Source organism: Protopterus annectens, chromosome 5.part1 (genome assembly GCF_019279795.1).
Source record: "Protopterus annectens isolate FY-2018-M chromosome 5.part1, PAN1.0, whole genome shotgun sequence".
Lineage (NCBI taxonomy): Eukaryota > Metazoa > Chordata > Ceratodontiformes > Protopteridae > Protopterus > Protopterus annectens.
Window position 1 is genome coordinate 569,904,906 of NC_056736.1, and position 19,326 is coordinate 569,924,231.

A 19,326-nucleotide genomic window follows, 5' to 3' on the forward strand; every position below is an offset into this window, starting at 1 on the left:
ATGCACATCATCTCCAATTTTTACAGAACTCAATAAATCTTCCCTATTTTGTCTAGAAGCCATTCTATGAGCTTCTTCATCCAGGCTCTCATTATATCCTCGTTTTAAAAACCTATTCTGCATTTTATGGGCTTCCATTTCAAATAATTCATTAGAGCTGCATAAACGTTGAAGTCTTAAAAATTGAGCCTGTGGTATATTTTAATAATATGGCTGGGATGACAGCTAGTTGCTGAAAAAATAGAATTCTTGGTAAATGGCTTACGATATAAACTTGTAGCCATCATACCATCAATCAACTTGGAAACATTAACATCCAGAAGATCAACAACAAACATTTGCATTTTCCCAGAGAAGGTAAAACCAAAACGATTCAAGTTCAAATACTTAAAATCATACTAAGTTTCAACAGACCCACACCAAATAAACCAACAATCATCAAGGTAATGTTGTCACATATTTAAATATTTCATGTATGGATTCCTATAATCATAAATTAAAGTTATCTCCAAAAAGCCCATAAAATGATCAGTGTAAATAGGTGCAAAAGTTGTACCCAGAGCAGTGCCCTTGATCTGCAAGTACCACTCATTTTATAATAAAAGGCATTATGCTCTAATGCTAGCCCCAAAAGTCTTAGCAAAATTCATTTTGCTTTTTACAATACCTTTTAGATAACTCTAACCAATATTTAACCGCCATAAGACCACCATCATGCTGGATGCTAGTTTATAATGATTGCATATCAAGCGTACTCAAATATGCATGCAGTGGTATCTGCACATTATCCATGAGTAACAAAAACTCATTCATGTCTTTGATACAGGCTCTGACCAACAATAATAAAGGTTCCAATTGTGTCTCCAAGTAAACAGACAACGACTCTGTCAAAGAAGCCCTGCCTGATACACTAGGTCTCTCGGGGGGGGGGGGGTTTAGTCCTAGACTTGTGAATCCTGGGTTACAAATAAAAATAAGAAGGTTGGGGGTCATCTACCATTAATTGTGGTACCAAATACTCAGTAATAAATCCATCATTTTTGGTCTTCATCAAAAACTGATCAATGTAAAATTTAAAAGAAGCAACTGGATTAAATGGTAATTTACTATATGCAACTCTGTCATTAAGTTGTCATCTGACTTCATTATCATAATCACTTAAATCCCACACAACTATTGCACCTTCTTTATCAGCCTTAGCAATAACTAAATTAGCATTAGTTTTTAAGGTCATCAAAGCAGCACATTGTAAACCAAGATTATTACTAAAATTTCTAAAAATAAATAGTTGACTTGCATGCAATTCTCTAAGTACACACTGCTCAAACATTCTCCCTCCTGGAAGATAAGGGGGTTAAAATATGGACTCCCTAAATTTAAAATCCGTACCACCATCCACATCCATTTCCTGTCTAGAACTGTAACAGAAATTCTATTACGACAAAACTTCTTAATATCAGAAACTACCATAATATGCTGAGGGACAAAAAAATGACGGTACGAACGCCAAACCTTTATTCAATACTTCAACTTCATCTTCAGTAAAACTAGCAGCTGTTAAATTAACAATTAAATCATTTTCACTCAAATCACCAATATCATTGACACTTCCAGCAACAGTTATTTGTTCACCATTTGTCTGAATGTAGTCTCCATACTGTCTTCTCCTATGCTTCCTGTCAGCCCTTCTAAAGGGCCTCTGGGACGTTTATTTCATAGTGAAAAACTCTCCAACACCTCATTTTCTATGTCAGTATAACTGGATGAAAATTCAGAAGTACTAGACTCCGATTCTCTGTTGTCACCCATTTTACCCTATTTTGTTTATTAATGTCATTAATCACACAGCACATTTCTTACTCTTCCAGGTGTATGCCACATTACTTTGATAGTCACTCAAATCCCTATTATACTTCTTTATCTTCCGATTACGTAAATCATTTTCAAAGTCCATATATATTTATAGATATTTACACACACACACACACATATATATATATATATATATATATATATATATATATATATATATATATATATTATGGATCTACTTCACATGACTGAAAACTCAAAATACTGAATTTCATTTGACCGCAACCACAATACCTAATTTTCAAAATACTGAAAACTTACTTGATTGAGTCTTACTTTACTGAAAGCTTACAATGCTGAATTTCAAAATGCTGGATTTTAAGCCATAGACATGCACACCTACACCAATGACCAACTCTTTCCAAAACTTAAAAATTAATTACTTACCCTCTTAACAGAAAATGGACGATGTAAAACCAAACTAGGTGGGGACTACGCCCTCCCACATCCCCTGCATCCCTCACACTCCCCCAGACTATAGATATTAACTCCAGGATTACACTACAGTGGGGAAAAGAGCATATACCTATTACTTACCTTACAGTACTGTACACAATGCCACTACTGCCGGCAGCGTACAAAACATCCACCATATTACTTTAGGTACTTTCCATAAAAATATAAGGAGACATACCCACATTTAGAAACACTGCAACACTACTTTCTACGCTACTACAGGTATTCTGACAGTCAGCACTTTAAGCTACAGCATTTTTTTTTTTTTTATCACAAGCAAGTCACAGGTAAAGGGGAATCCACATCACGTCTACGGCTTAAAATTCAGTATTTTGAAAGTCAGCGTTGTAAGCTTTCAGTACAATGAGACTCAGTCAAATGAGTTTTCATTATTTTTGAAAATTAGATATTGTGGTCTCAGTCAAATGAAATTCAGTATTCTGATTTCTCATTTATGTGAAGCAGACCCATATATACACGTCATAAATGATAATTCATTAGAAGAACTTAAAAAATCATCATTGTGCAACAAATTTCCTGGGAGGTCCAAAATCCATAATATCTATATAAAAACACATGGAGTCATTCTGTATTTCATCACTCTTTTCTTTCTGTCTTAACTCTTGGTCCAAGCCACTCATCAGTGCAACTTGGCTGCAAAGAGCAACTTTGTTTAGACAAGAAATACTGCCACTTTAATTTTCTTATACAAAGAAATTAATTAAGTGAGTTATCCACCTTTGGAATAAATGTAAATGTAGTTCTAAATGTCTAGACAGTAATGCACAAAGATTCTGTGCTGGTACAAAATCTGAAGAACGTTTAATGCAGATTTCTCATCTCGATGTTAAACTAATACATCTCTTCCAATACAGAGCTGCTCTAAAGTTGCTCTGGACCTCTTTGCATAACCTCTACTATCTGATCTGCACTGATACAATTACATCTCCAGAACTGCTAATGTCTGGTGGAAATTAAGCCTTAAAATGACAGAATACCTAGACAAAAGTTGGATCTATGGCAACACCTGCTCCACAGATAGGTTTTCTTAGCTAAACTGGGCTTTCTTGATTTTATTTGCAGGTTCTCTTATCGGGCTATAAACTTTAGATCACTGCATTCTCAGCAGCTGTCGTGTTTTGATGCAATGCAATTATTTTACTGGGTTGCATTTCAGCACATTTTTTAATACAAATATACCATTTGGTGCAAGATTTCTGACTGGATAGCACAGTGAAAAAAAATGTTAATGAGGAAGTATAGAAGCACTTAGTTCTACAGTTTGATTCTGGTTGGGATGCCTTCTATGAAGAGTCTGTATTGGTCTTGTTACAGCTGTTTTGGTGTTTGCTAAGGTCTTTGGCTTCCTCTCAAATACCAAAAATATGGTGGTGGGTGAAAGGGTGATCCTGTGAATTGCCTGCAGGAAGGTGCATGTAATGTGTGTGTCCTCTCTGTCTGCATCTTTTGTAGAAATGGTGTCACATCCAGGACTTGTTCTAAGCCTTAAGCTCACTCCTTCCCTGGACAACTTCAGTTTCCTTCTAACCATGAATAAGATAAAGTAGGGACTGGAAAATACTGTAATATGACATTCCTTTATTACTCATTTCACCTTCTGGGATAGTGTGCTCCAATTTAGTAGAATTTCTGATTTTTACTATTGAACTCTCCTCACTGATCATCATCTTCTTTCGGCTGTTCCCGTTAGGGGTCGCCACAGCGGATCACCTGTTTCATTTCTTCCTGTCCTCTGCATCTTGCTCTGTCACACCAACCACCTGCATGTCCTCTCTCACCACATCCATAAACCTTATCTTAGGCCTTCCTCTTTTCCTGTTACCTGGTAGCTTCATCCTTAGCATCTTTTTCCAAATATACTCAGCATCCCTCCTCAGCACATGTCCAAACCAACGTAATCTTGCCTCTCTGGCTTTGTCTCCAAACCTTCCAACCTGGGCTGACCCTCTAATATACTTATTCCTAATCCTGTCCATCCTCGCCACACCCAGTGCAAATCTTAACATCTTTAACTCTGCCACATCCAGCTCAAACTCCTGCCTTTTTGTCAATGCCACTGTCTCCAACCCATATAACATAGCTAGTCTCACTACCCTCTTGTAGACCTTCCCTTTCACTCTTACAGGTACTCGTCTGTCACAAATCACTCCTGACACTCTTCTCCACCCACTCCATCCTGCCTGTCCTCTCTTCTTCACGTCTCTTCCACACTCACCGTTACTCTGAAATATTGATCTCAAGTATTTAAACTCATCCACCTTCGCCACCTCTACTCCCTGCATCCTCACCATTCCTCTATCCTCCCTCTCATTCACACACACATATTCTGTCTTAGTCCTGCTGACCTTCATTCCTCTTCTCTCTAGAGCATATATCCATCTCGCCAGGGTCTCCTCCACCTGTTCCCTACTCTCACTACAGATCACAATGTCATCTGCAAACAGCATAGTCCACGGGGACTCCTGTCTGATCTCGTCTGTCAACCTGTCCATCACCATTGAAAATAAGAAAGGGCTCAGAGCTGATCCTTGATGTAACCCCACCTCCACCTTAAACGCATCCATCACTCCCACAGCAGACCTCACCGCTGTCACACTACCCTCGTACATATCCTGTACCACTCTTACCTACTTCTCTAACACTCCTGACGTACTCATACAATACCACAACTCCTCTCTAGGCACCCTGTCATATGCTTTCTCTAAGTCTACAAAAACACAATGCAACTCCTTCTGACATTGTCTGTACTTCTCCATCAACACTCTCAAAGCAAACATTGCATCTGTAGTGCTCTTTCCCGGCATGAAACCATATTGCTGATCACTAATCATCACGTCCCTTCTTAACCTAGCTTCCACTACTCTTTCCCATAACTTCATGCTGTGACTGATCAATTGAATCCCTCTGTAGTTACCACAGCTCTGCACATCACCCTTATTGTTAAAAATCAGTACCAAAACACTTTTTCTCCATTCCTCAGGCATCCTCTCACTTTCCAAGATTTCATTAAACAATCCGGTTAAAAACCCCTCTGCCATTTCACCTAAACACCACCATGCTTGCACAGGTATGTCATCTGGGCCAACAGCCTTTCCATTCTTCATCCTCTTCATAGCTATCCTTACTTCCTCCTTGCTAATCCATTGTACTTCATGATTCACTATCCCTACATCATCCAATCTTCTCTCCCTCTCATTCTCTTCATTCATCAACGAACTCTACTCACTGATATATAACAAAATTTGAATGAAACAGCACTTACCCCGTATCCTGTACCCAAAGGTCTGGCTGCTGCTGCTGTACCTGGAAATTTAGCAGTCACCTGAAAGAAAATCAGTTCAAGGGTGAAAGATATTTAAACACAAAAGGGGAAAAAATACTTTTCAAATAACAATTCAAAAGATGCCTTTACAAAATAAACCTTCAGACACACTTTCCTTTAAGCTTGCCATAGTGTTTCACTGCTTTTATATAAAAGACAATATGTCATCACATCACAAAAGTCCTTCACATTCTCAGAACTCAGGAAGTGACATAAAAATACTGCAATCACAGTTGTACACAGGGTGGGATGGATGCAGTTCCCACTCTAGAGGTCAGCTTGCAGGAGAAATCAACCATTAGACATGCCTTAATAGTTCTCAACCCCTGAGCATTAAAAATCATAGAATTGGTCTTTGAAAATAAAGCACAGGGTCCAAAAGAGGAAAACTTTATTTTTCAGAATAGAAGGATTTCAAATAGTAGACTCTATAGTGTAGTTGATGATGAATCCTTGTATACATTTACTTGATTTATTTAATAATATATGCAGCCTTAAACAAGTATGACTTTGTACAGATCATCAGTTCTCTAGTAGGAAGATGGCTAAATCTGAGGGCCAATATCATAGCATGTGAGCCTAAATTATAGCCTTTATTTGCATTTTTTGTCTTCTTTGACAGCATGTCTTGTGTTTTGTAGCTGAGCAGAGTAAGAGATGCAACAGGCAACACTGCCCTCTTCAATGTTTTTCTTCCTCTTCCCATTGCATCAGCCTTGATCCTGATCCATAAACCCATCCAGGAGAAGAAAAAAAATAACAGTGACTGATTGGAAAACTGTACCAGTAAGAAAGAGGTTTTTGCTGTCTTTCCATGTGAATGCACTCTCTCAATGTTCAATCTGATAAAGTACAGTTATGTACACTTACCATAAATGTAGATGTTTGAGTGTATTCACTGTTGCAGTCATCACATTTGGGTTATCTGCTTGCAGTAGCCCTCAGTCGGCCTGATTAACAAAATCTTGGGTCCTGCGTCGGTTGCTGTTCATTCTTCCGTGACATCAGGTTGTCAGCGGTATAAAACATGCAGCCGACGCCATTACATCAGTTTTTCTTGCCCCAGATGTCAGGTGCCCCCCTAATGGGAAGCATTATACAAGGTTATACCTCCAACAAAAAAGCAAATACACCAAAAAGCTTTTGAGCATAATAAAGGAGAGCAGAGATATAGCCAAAAGAAGTAAGGGGGCTGGAGGGAGGGTAACCAGGACTGCAACAGTGAATATACTCGAACATCTACATTTATGGTAAGTGTACACAACTGTACTATGTTCTTCGTGTTTCACTATTGCAGTCATCACATTTGGGTAGATTCCCAAAGCTAAGGATGAGAGGAGGAACTTAGATAGCATTAGGACCAGCAATAAGGCCCTGCAAGACTACAGTGGCAAAGCCAGCTCTGGATTTAGAGAAAATTGGCAGATGGTAATGCTTGGTGAAAGTATGGACAGAACTCCAGGTAGCAGCTTCTCGGATGTCCCTGGTAGGGATGCCTCTGAGAAAGGCTGTAGAGGTAGATGCAGCCCTGGTTGAGTGGGGTCTAATCACCTTTGGGATAGGTTTTCCATGGTGCTTGTAGTAGAAATGAATGCAATGGCCTATCCATTTGGAAATGGTTTGCTTTGAAATAGCCTTCCCCTCTGCCCCTGCAGCAAATGCCACCAGCAGTTGGTCAGATTTCCTTTGAGGTTTAGTCCTGTCCAAGTAAAATCTAAGTTGTCTGTGCACATCTAAAAAGTGCAGTATCCATTCCCCTTTGCTCTGTGGATTAGGAAAGAAGGTTGGCAAATGAATGGACTGATTGAGGGCCACACTGGATACCACCTTGGGCATGAAGGCTGGATTGGTCCTGAGAGACACCCTGTCTGCATGAAAGATGATGAAAGGCTCCACTGCCATGAGGGCCTGTAATTCAGATACCCTTCTTGCTGAAGTGATTGCTAAAAGGAAAGCTGTTTTCCAAGAAAGGAATTTTAAGTCTGCAGTAGCAGCTGGCTTGAAAGGAGGAAGAGTGAGTTTTTCCAATACAAAGTTAAGGTCCCAGGCTGGAGTTGGAGCTCTCCTGGGTGGTCATAAATTTTTGGCCACTCTGAGAAACTGCTTGAGCAGTGGATGAGAGAAGAGGGGAGGCTCTGTGTTATAATGAGCTGAAATGGCCGAGGCGTGAATTTTGATGGAGGAGAAAGACAGGCCCTTGTGAAGCATCCCAGTTAAGTATTGTAAAACCGGAGATATTGAAGTGTATTAACCCACCAGTTAGTTCGTGCAGGAATGGGCGTGGCTGCCCTTATTGACATGCCGGAGGGCGGCAATTAAGAACACTAATTTGCCGTGATTGACACGGAATGCACACCGTAATTCTGTGTCATGTTAATTAAATGTTTAACAGGCAAATAAGCATAAACACTAGATAAAGGTGCTGCATCGAGTCATTATGTGATTACCATTCATGTTATATGGGTTGGAGACAGTGGCATCGACAAAAAGGCAGGAGTCAGAGCTTGATGTGGCAGAGTTGAAGATGTTAAGATTTGCATTGGGTGTGACGAGATAGGACAGGATTAGGAATAAGTATATTAGAGGGTCAGCCCAGGTTGGAAGGTTTGGAGACAAAGCCAGAGAGGCAAGATTACATTGGTCTGGACATGTGCTGAAGAGGGATGCAGAGTATATTGGGGAAAAAGATGCTAAGGATGAAGCTGCCAGGTAACAGGAAAAGAGGAAGGCCTAAGATAAGGTTTATGGATGTGGTGAGACAGGACATGCAGGTGGTTGGTGTGACAGAGCAAGATGTAGAGGGCAGGAAGAAATGGAAACAGTTGATCTGCTGTGGCGACCCCTAATGGGAGCAGCCGAAAGAAGAAGATTCAAATAAGCACTAAGTTGTTGTTTGTCTTTTGGCTTTTCCCGGTTAGGGGTCGCCACAGTGGAACTCCGGTCCGCTAATGACTGGCAGTTGGTTTTTATGGTGCCGAGTTGCCAGCCTGATGCCTAACCTTCAACGAAGGCATGCCCATTCAACGCATGTCTTTCAAACACCCATTCGACCGCGGGGAGCACATGCAGACTCCACACAGAAGGCACTCCCAACCCAAGCCGAGAATCGAATGGGAGAACCTCTTGCTGTGAGGCAACAACGCTACCGCTGCACCACCGCGGCTAAATAAGCACTAAGTATGAATCAAATAATTTGTTTATGTCAGACATATGATGATACATAATGAAGATTTTGCATGGTTGACTTTTATTGTGATTCACCTCTGGGCACAATTACCAATAACACCTCATTTGGAGACTCCTTATACTCTACGTTCATCTCAAAAATGGGCAATCATTTATCCCAGTACTGCCTAAGCAAAATTGTAAATCTGGTATCTTGACTATTTGTACAGTCTGAATATTCCTTTTGTTAAAATTTGTAATTTGATTTCTGCCTTAAGGAGCTTTTCTCTCCGGACCTTTACTGAAAAGGGTTACTTCTAGTGCCCAGTCTATGAGGGCCAGATTGTGCATTCCATGTTTATTCTTTTGAGACTGTTATAGATAGATAATGTAACTTCCACTGTTCTGCATTTAGGAGTTTGTTTTTTTTTTTGCATTCTCATCATCATAATTATTGTCATCATCATCATCCCACTTTTTTTTCATTGTACACGGGGCCAGGGTATAGTAGCCACTGTTGCCACCTTTCCAGATTCACTGCTGCTCTCCTACTTTTTTGACAGTTGTACCCAAAAGTGGCTATGATGGTAAGAGCAAACCAAGACTAAAACCAAGCAAAACAACTTTGTATAAATCCAAAAAGGGCCAGCAGTACAAAGTGTGTAGTTGAAAGTTTAGTGCTTTCGTTATTTATTAAGTAGTACAAGAAATTGTTTACACTTTACATTTTACCAGTAAAAAAGACTAATGAGATGGAGCTTTAATCGGTAATTAATCCTGTGTTCTTTAATTTTTTTTTTTTATTTTTTTAATTTATATAGTCAAGTCCGAGTCGGTGAGACCTCAAGGACTTTAGCACATGAAGCCTGTCTGTCATAACTGCTCCTTTGCTTTCAATCAAAAGGTGGGCGGTGTACTGACATCGCTGTCACAGGCGGGGTTTGGGCATGGCTTGCTATTGCGCATTGGGTGGGTTAATACACTTCAATATCATCGTAAAATTTGAGGTAAATTGGGCACTGCTGTGCTCATCCCTTGAGATTGGTTCTAAGCACAGAATCTTTTCCATTTTTCAGCATAAGATTTTCTAGTACTAGGCCTCCTTCATCTAAAATGATATTCATCACTGGTTTACTGAGGGATGGTAAAGGAGAGATTAGGTAATTAGCCAGGCTGCTAGGTTCAGTGTTTGAAGCTGAGGGTGCAGGATCTGGTTCTTCTGCTGAGACAATAGGGTAGGAGTCTGGGGCAGGTGCCATGGGGCCAACAGTGACACACTGTGCAAAGAGGGGGTACCAGTGTTGGCGTGGCCAGTCTGGTGCAATCAAAATCGTCCTTGGTTTGTCTTGTTTGATCTTTAGTAGTACTTTGGAGAGCATAGGCAGAGGAGGAAAGGCATAAACTGAAAGGTTTTTCCAGCTGAAGGACAGAGCATCCACTTTCCAAGCTTGTTTGTGGGGGGTCCTTGTGCAAAATTTGTCCAATTGATAGTTCTGGGGGGAGGCAAACAGGTCTATATCTGGGCTCCCCCATTTGCTTGTCAACATGTTGAAAATCCTTGGCTCCAGTTTCCACTCGTGTGGGTCCATGAGGTTTCTGCTTAGTTCGTCTGCCAGTGTATTTAGTTTTCCTGGCAGGAATTGAGCTTGTAGATGCACTTGGTAGCTCAGGGCTGTGTTCCACAATGCCTTGGCTAGTCTGCAGAGGGGGGGGGGGGGTAAGTATGTGTACCTCCCTGCTTGTTTATGTACCACAACAGTGGTGTTGTCTGTCTTTACCATTAATTGTCCTGGAAGAATGTGGTCCTTGAAGGCTGTCAGAGCATTCTGTACAGCTAACATTTCTTTTTGATTGATATGCAGGTGCATTTGATTTGGGTTCCATTTGCTCTGAATGCACTTCCCTGCCAGGTGAGCCCCCCATGCATAGTCTGATGTGTCTGTTGTTAGGGTTTGGGTGGCAGGGGGTAGTGTGAATGGTAGTCCCTTGTTTTGGTGGCAGGCTTCTGCCCACCAAAGAAACTCTAGGCGTAGGCAAGGTATGATAGGAATCATTGCTTCTAGATCCTGAGAATGTTGACACCATAGGCTTTTTAGATACCATTGTAGTTTCCTCATATGCAGTCTTGCATATGGAATTAGACGAATGCAAGAAGCCATGAACCCCAAGGCTTGTAGTATTTGGCTTGCAGATAGCAGGGTTTTGTGGGCACTTGTTTGAAGTAGGTTGTCAAATGAATTTGTTTCTCTGGCATGAGGAAAGCCATCTGGGAAGTTGTATTCAAGCTTGCTCCCAGGAATATAATTTGTTGACAGGGTACCAGGTGTAATTTCTTTTCGTTTATGGTGTACCCCAGACAAGTTAGCATCCTTTGTACAAAGGCCAGATGATTCAAAAGTATGCCCTGGCTTTCTGCCTGAATTAAACAGTCATCCAGGTATGGGTATATTTGAATATGTCTTTGCCTGCAAAACGCAATGACTGGAGCTAGGCACTTTGTGAATACCCTGGGCACAGTAGATAAGCCAAAGGGTGTGCAGAGAACTGATAGCGTGTGTAGCCTGCTTTGAAGTGTAGGTATCTTCTGCAAAATTCCCTGCTTGGGATGTGCAGTTATGCTTCCTTTGAATCTAGTGCTGCCAACCAGGCATCTTTGCCTAGCATAGGGAGCAACTGGTGAAAAGTCAGCATCTTGAATTTTGGAATCACCAAAAAGGTGTTTAGAGTAGACAGGTCCAGGATAGGATGCCATGAACTGTCTTTTCTGGGTACCAGGAAAAGCTTTGAGTACAAACCTTGTCCCTTTTCCTCTTCTGGTACCAACTGAACAGCCCCCATGCTTAAGAGAGAAAGTACTTGCTTTTGGGCCTCTGCCGACTGATTTGGGGGTAGATCTGGCCATCCGCTTGGTGTTGGTAACGTGTGGAAATGAAATCTGTATCCCTGGGGCACTATATTTAGAACCCATTTGTCCTGGGCAATGTGTTCCCAGTTCTTTGCAAGAAGAGCAATCTTTCCCCCCAAAGAGGCAGTTAGTTGAGAAGTGCTTGGAAGTTTTAAAATGAAGTCATAGACACAGTTTACCATAGGGGGGAGTTTTATTACTCCCAGATTTGGAAGTGGAGGCTCCCCCACTGCTTAGTCCTGTGCGTACCCTGGGACTGAAGCCTGAGAGCTCTGCTGGATCTGGGTTTGGACTGACAAGGTCTGGAAGAGGCAGGAAAGGACCAATTCTTGGAAGGCCAATGCCTACTGAATCTTGGAGGTTGTACTTGTAACAGTTTGCACAGATTTTGCTTTTTCCTCCATCTTTTTAAGAAACTTCTTCTGCCTTGTTGCCAAACAGGCAGTCCTGGTTTAAGGGAGCATCCAGTAATTTTGCTTTAACATGATCTGGCAAGGAATGCTCCTTAAGCCAAGCATGCCTTCTAAGTACAGACCCAGTTACAGCAACCCTGCAAGATGCCTCTAATGAACCAAAACCACATTGCAAAGTATGTTTTCCAACTTGTTCAGCTGAGTGCAGTAAATCCTGTAAATCCTTATTTTCAGCACAATTAGGAATCAACATAATTTTCTGTTTAAGCAATCCAGTAATATGCTGCTGAAACTTTAACATATGAAACTGGCAGTGTATACTTTCTTACTCCATCTATCCGGCGCCCTGGAGTCTCTATCAGAGGGGGTAGGATTTTTGGCAGTAGTAGCTTTAATACCCTTGGGTCCCTGTGAAATGGTCTCAGGGTCCGCAGTAGGATTTTTAAAAAGGAACTTGTGAGAGTCAGGGACCCTGTAATATCTGTCAGGTTTTCTGGGAGCAGGAGGTAGAGTGTCAGGGGCCAAGCTACATTCCGAAAAGGCATCATCAACAATGTCTAGTACAGGAGGTATGGCTAAAGGCCTGTGCTGGGGCAGTAGTAAGAAATCCCTAAGCCTCTTTTTAGAATCAGAGAAATCCTGACCTTCCCAAAGAAAATGCTCCCTGAGAGCATGCAAGGCTTCACCAAAAGAGACATCCTCTGGGGGAGAAGCAGAGGGAATAACAGTCCTCAGCATCAGAATCCTTATAGGTAGATAAGGGTAAATCCTGGTCATCAGAGGAAATAGAAAATTCAGAATCCTGGTCAGAAGTATCATAAGCAAACCTCAGTCCTAGGTCTCTTAGAGGGGGAAGGCTGACTTCTCCTGATTAAAGTAATAAGGTCTTAAGCCATACTTATCATTTGTTTTTTAGGCATAAAGACCTGACCATGCGGTCTGAGCATCAGTTTTCTAGGCATGGTACGAGTTTTAGGCCTTGAAGAAGAAGATGGCATCTGTTTAATACGCAAGTCAGTAGGCCTGAATACACCCTCAGAAGCCGGTGCCTGCACAGCGGCTCCGGACCCATCCAAGGTAGAGACATCCGCATCTTCCACACTTGAAGCATCTCGCGGCATATCGGACTCCGAATGGGTCTCAGTAGAGGCCTGTGAAACTGAAGTAGTGGGTATCAGGGGCTGCGAAAGCGCCTCACTGAGTACCAGCGAACTGGCGACTGGCTTAGGAGAAGTGTCGTCGTCAGCTTTGGACCTAGACGGCCTGTCTCTGTCTTTATCTTTGTGTTTTTTCGGAATGTCGGTAGTCGGATGACTTACCAAAGACTTATCAGGATAATTGAACCGAGCACCAAAATATTTAGAAGCGAAAATATACCAATGACGTATAGTTCTTGGTTTAAATAAGGCACAAAACCAACAGAGAGGTACGTCGTGGTCAGGGCCTAGGCAAGGAATACAGTACGAATGAAAATCTTTATGAGGTATTTGCTTTCCACAAGTAATGCAATTATTTACTTTTACTGACATCGGTTTAGAGCAAGAAAAAGTTTCCCCAACGGGGTACTTAGCTTTTAGTTGAAGACTTTGGTTCTGAAACTCGAAAATGAAAATTTCAGGAGTCGGCTGACCGGCACTTGCGAACAGCTTCTGCTTCGGGCACCGCACAGCAAGAAAGACTGATGTAATAGTGTCGGCTGCATGTTTTATACCCCTGACGACCTGACGTCACGGAAGAAGGGACAGCAACTGACGCAAGACCCAAGACTTTGTTAATCAAGCCAACTGAGGGCTACTGCAAGCAGATAACCCAAATGTGATGACTGCAACAGTGAAACACGAAGAACATCATACAGTTCTTGCCTGAAGCACATGCATTAGCTACAGATGCTAGGAGTACAGAGAAAGCAAACAAAATGTTTACCATCCCACAAGAAACTGATATTATTTGACCTATAGTTAAAAAGCTAGTGAAATATAGTCTACTTCTAACCATGAACACTCTGGAGACTTTCTAAAATTGTTTAATTAACAAAAAGTACAGTTGTGACAAATCTTACCATAATGGTAGATGTCCATCTCTCCACTGTTGCAGTATTCTTTACATTAGGGATCCAAGGCCAAGGGCAGCCTAATGTCCAGCCATACACCAAAGCATTTAAGTTGCCTTAAGGTACACCATATGTCACATGTATGCTCCATGTGTAGCGTAGCACATAAAAGGTGATGTCCGGACGTACTATCCTCAGAACTGAGAGCCCAGTAGAAATGCCAGTCCAAGGAACAGACAGGTAATCAGTACATCCAGATGAGAAATGGACCATGGGGTGGAGGGAGGGAGTGAATATTCTAACAGTGAAGAGAAGGACATCTACCATTATGGTAAGACTTTACACAACTGTTCTATGCCTATCCATTTCATTGTTGCAGTCTTCTTTAAATTAAGGAGAGTGCTAAAGCTCAAGAAGGAACTTGGGAGGAGGAAGGACCAGCAGAACCCTCTAGGAAGCCATGAAGGATGGCCCTAGCAAAACCAGCTCCATCTCTGGAGATTCCACCCAACTTGTAGTGCTTGGTAAATGTATGCACAGAAGTCCAGGTAGCTGCTTCAAGAACAGAGTTAGTATCCAAGCCCTTGAAAAAAGCACTGAAGAAGCTACAGCCCTAACAGAATGAGCCTTAACAAAATAAGTAAGGCTCTTGGCATGAAAGGAATAACAAAAAAAAAATAGCTTTTAACATATAAAAAGAAATACGTTTGTTTGGTACAGCTAATCCCAAGGACCTGGGATAAAAGGAAACAAAGAACTGATCAGATTTCTTATTAGTTTTATCTAAATAAAATCTGAGTTGCCTATGCACATCCAATGTGTGCAACACCTTCTCACTGGCAGATTACTGAGAAAGGAAAAAAGGGGGCAAACGAATACACTGATTGCTTTATTCACCACCTTGGGCATAAAAAAAGGATTAGTATGCAAGAACACCCTGCCCTTATGAAACACCAAAAAAGGAAGACAAGCCATAAGGGCTTGAGGCTCAGACACCCGTCTGGCAGATGCAAGGGCTAACAAAAGAACAGTCTTCCAAAAGCAATATTGCAAGGAAGCTGAAGCTGCAGGCTCAAAAGGAGCCCGAGTCAATTTTCCAAACCAAAATTAAGATCCCAGCAAGGAGGGACAAGCTTCCTGGTAGGCCTAACATGAAGCACACTTTTAAGAATTGTTTAGCCTCAAATCTAAAAGCTAAAGGAGGAGATAAAGGCAGACAAGCAGAGACAGCGGATAAGTGGGCCTTGAAAAGAAGAATAAGCCAACCTAGCATTGGTTCTCTCTCATCTGTATGAATTGCTCAAAGGAACATTCACTGAAAGTGGATCCAGGTTAACAGAAAGACACCAAACAGAAAACCTCTTCCATTTGGATAAGTAGGATTTCCTAGTATTGGGTTTCCTGGTCTCCTGCTGGACCCTAAGCACATTCTCAGAAAAAAGCGTGTCCATGTGAAATCAAATTTCTATTACCCACAGTGTCAGTTGAGAGATCCCTTGTCTTATGTGAGTAGGTCTACCCTGTGAGGTAACTTGTGATGATTGCCCTTGGTTAAATGCAGAAGAAGAGGGAACCAATCTGTCTTGGCCAAAAGAAACATTCCCTTTCAAGAAAAAGATAGGGCAATCACCTTCCAAACCAGAGGACCCAGCTCTCTGGCACAAAAGAGAAAGTTGTCTATTCATAGATCTATTTGAGGAGTACCCCACAGGTGGACAATGTCCAGAAACACATCCCTGTGAAGCATCAATTTGTGGGATTGAGTTAAGGACCTGCTCAGACCGTCTGCCAAACATGTTTTGACTTGATGGAATGTAAACTACCTGCAGAGTCACTTAACTCATTCCCTCCGGTACAGCTCTTTTGAGTGTGTGCCTTTAACTCCTAGTGGGCGTGGCTTAAGCCTTTAAAAAATGAAGTTATCACCTTCCAGTTCTAGAAATCACTCATTGGGAGAGGTCAAATATCAATACAGCTGTGTTTGCCATCACATATGCTTTAAGACAAAATATACTGGGTACCTTGTAAATAACATGGTTTTGGAATTATTAATGCAAATGTGAACAATCAATATTTGACTCCTAGAGGAGCAGTAGGAGTTAACTGCAGAAGACGTCTGGACGCCATTACATCAGTTTTTCTTGCACTGTCAGGAGCCCCCAAGTGGGAGCCTGGATATCGTGGAAGAACCCCACCAGTAGAAAATAAATACCAAACAGTTCCTTGCAATGAGAGAGAGAAAGAAAGAGAGAGAGAGAAAAAAAAGGGGGGGATGGAGGGAGGGAAACCAGGACTGCAACAGTAATACACTCGAACATCTACATTTAGGGTAAGTGTACACAACTGTACTATGTTCTTCGTGTTTCACTGTTGCAGTTATCACATTTGGGTTGACCCCAAAGCTGCGGAAAAGGGTGGAGTCAGACAAGAAGACTAAGGGCTGGCTAGGATGCCCTGCAAGATTGCAGTGGCAAAGCCTGCCCTGGATTTGGAGAAGAAAGGCAGGTAGTAATGCTCGGTGAAGGTGTGAACAAATGTCCATGTTGCAGCCTCCAGGATGTCCCTGGTGGGTACTCCTCTGAGGAAAGCTGCAGAGGTGGAGGCTGCTCTGGTAGAGTTGAGTCCTGACCCCCTTAGGGGAAGGTTTCCCGTGTTGCTTGTAGCAGAAATGGATGCAGTGTGCTATCCATTTGGAAATGGTTTGTTTGGATATGGCTTTGCCCTCTGCTCCTGCAGAAAAGCTGACTAACAATTGATCAGTCTTTCTGAATGATTTAGTCCTGTCTAGATAGAATCTGAGCTGTCTGTGCACATCTAGAGAGTGCAGTATCCTTTCTCCCTTGTTTTGTGGGTTACGGAAAAAGGTGAGCAAATGAATGGATTGGTTGAGAGCCACACTGGACACCACTTTTGGCAGGAAGGATGGGTTAGTCCTGAGGGACACCCTGTCAGCATGGAAGATGATGAAGGGATCTACAGCCATGAGTGCTTGTAGCTCGGATACTCTTCTGGCTGAAGTGACAGCCAGAAGCAATGCTGTCTTCCAGGAGAGAAACTTTAACTCTGCTGAAGCTGCTGGTTCAAAGCAGGACAGGGTGAGCTTTTCCAGCACAAAGTTTAGGTCCCAAGCTGGGTAGGTGTTCTTCTGGGTGGCCTCAAGTTGCTAGCCCTGCTTAGGAACTGTTTGATGAGAGGGTGTGAGAAAAGTGGTTTCTCAGTGTTGAAATGAACAGAGATAGCAGAGGCATGAATTTTAAAAGAGGAAAAGGAGAGACCACTGTGTAGCAGGTCAACTGGACAATCCAGGATGACAGGTAGGGAGGGCTGTGCTGTATCGGCTCCCTTAGCCTACATCCAGGTGCAAAACCTTTTCCATTTGTCAGCATAAGACTTTCTAGTGCTAGGGCATCTGGTTTCACGTATAACATCTAGAACCTGTTTACTGAGATTGGCAGTTTGTTCAGTGGTCATGGAATAAGCCAGGCTGCCAAACTGAGGGTCTGCAAATGGGGATGCATGAATTCTCCTTCCCTCTGGGTTAGAAGGGTTGGGATCTGAGGGAGATGCCATGGTGGTAGAGGGGACAGGCTGCGCAGCAGTCGGTACCATTGCTGGCGAGGCCAGTCTGGAGCAATTAGAATTGTCCTCGGTTTTTCCTCCCTTATTTTGAGCAGTACACTGGTAATGAGAAGACGTAGTGGGGGAAATGCATAGACCTAGAGGTTGACCCACTGGAAGGATATGGCATCCACTTTCCGTGCCCTGCAGTGAGGCTCCCTGGTGCAGAACTTGCTGAGCTGATGGTTGGAGTGGGAAGCAAAGAGGTCGACCTTGGGGTGCCCCACTTCCGAGTTATTAGGGTAAAGGTTCTTTGGTCTAGCTGCCACTCATGTGGGTCCAGAAGATTTCTGCTTAAGTTGTCTGCCAGAGAGTTTAGAGAGCCTGGCAGGAATTGTGCTAACAGGTGTAATTGCATGGCTGAGGTTGTGTGCCAAAGGGTCATGGCGAGCCTGCAAAGAGGGTAGGAGTGAGTCCCTCCCTGCGTGTTGATATACCACATCATAGTGGTGTTGTCTGTTTTGATCAGTAGAGCCCCTGGGGAGAGAAGGGGCCTGAAAGCTGCCAATGCATGCTGGACACCTAACATCTCTTTTTGGTTGATGTGCAGATGTATTTGATGTGGGCCCATTGGCCATGTATGCACCTGCCATCCAGGTGTGCACCCCAGGCATAGTCTGATGCATCTGTGTGAGGGTCTGAGCAGCGTGGGGTGGTGAGAAGGGTAGTCACTTGTGGTAGCATGCTGCTGCCCACCATAGAAAATCTTTCATTAGGCAAGGTATCATTGGTATAAGAGTTTCCAGGTCTTGAGGGTGTTGACACCAAAGGCTTTTTAGGTACCACTGTAGTTTCCTCACATGCAGTCTGGCATATGGAATAAGTAGAATGCAAGATGCCATGAACCCCAGAGCTTGCAGGATTTTCCTTGCAGATAACTAGGGTCTGGTGGCTAGTTGAGAGAAATAGGCTGTCAGGTAAGTTTGCTTTTCTGGTGTAACGAATATCATCTGGGATGCTGTGTCCAGGCTTGCTCCCAGGAATATAATCTTTTGGGTGAGTACTAGTTTGGATTTCTTTTCATTGATAGTGTACCCTAGGGAGGTCAGTAGGGCTTTTACAAAGGCCAGGTGCTTCAGCAACTTTTCCTGACTGTCTGCCGGAATTAGGCAGTCGTCTAAGTATGGGTAAATTTGAATATTTCTTTGTCTGCTAAAAGCAATGGTAGGAGCCAGACATTTTGTGAAAACTCTAGGAGCAGTAGATAAGCCAAAGGGAAATGCAGATAACTGAAATTGCAGAGGCCCTGCCCTGAAAAGTAGATATTTCCTGCATGATTCCCTGATTGGAATGTGGAGGTAGGCCTCTTTTAGGTCTAGGGTGGCTAACCAAGCATTCTTGGAGAGCATAGGAAGTAGTTGCTGGAGGGGGAACATTTTGAATTTTGGTATCACCAGGAAGGAGTTTAGAATGGATAGATCGAGGATGGGGCGCCAGGTGCCCTCTTTTCTGGGTACCAGGAAGAGCCTGGAGTAGAAACCTTGGCCTATCTGTTCTGCAGGAA

The 19,326-nt window shown here is 42.5% G+C and overlaps 1 protein-coding gene across 1 annotated transcript in view; it reads right to left on the reverse strand.

Annotated features, from left to right (window-relative positions):
* Positions 1-19,326, reverse strand: part of IFT88 (intraflagellar transport 88) — a 1,839,004-nt gene that overhangs the window by 1,629,505 nt on the left and 190,173 nt on the right. Inside the window, exon 4 of the mRNA XM_044073191.1 lies at positions 5,612-5,671. Coding sequence (XP_043929126.1) covers positions 5,612-5,671 — 60 coding nt within the window. The remainder of the gene's footprint in view (positions 1-5,611; positions 5,672-19,326) is intronic.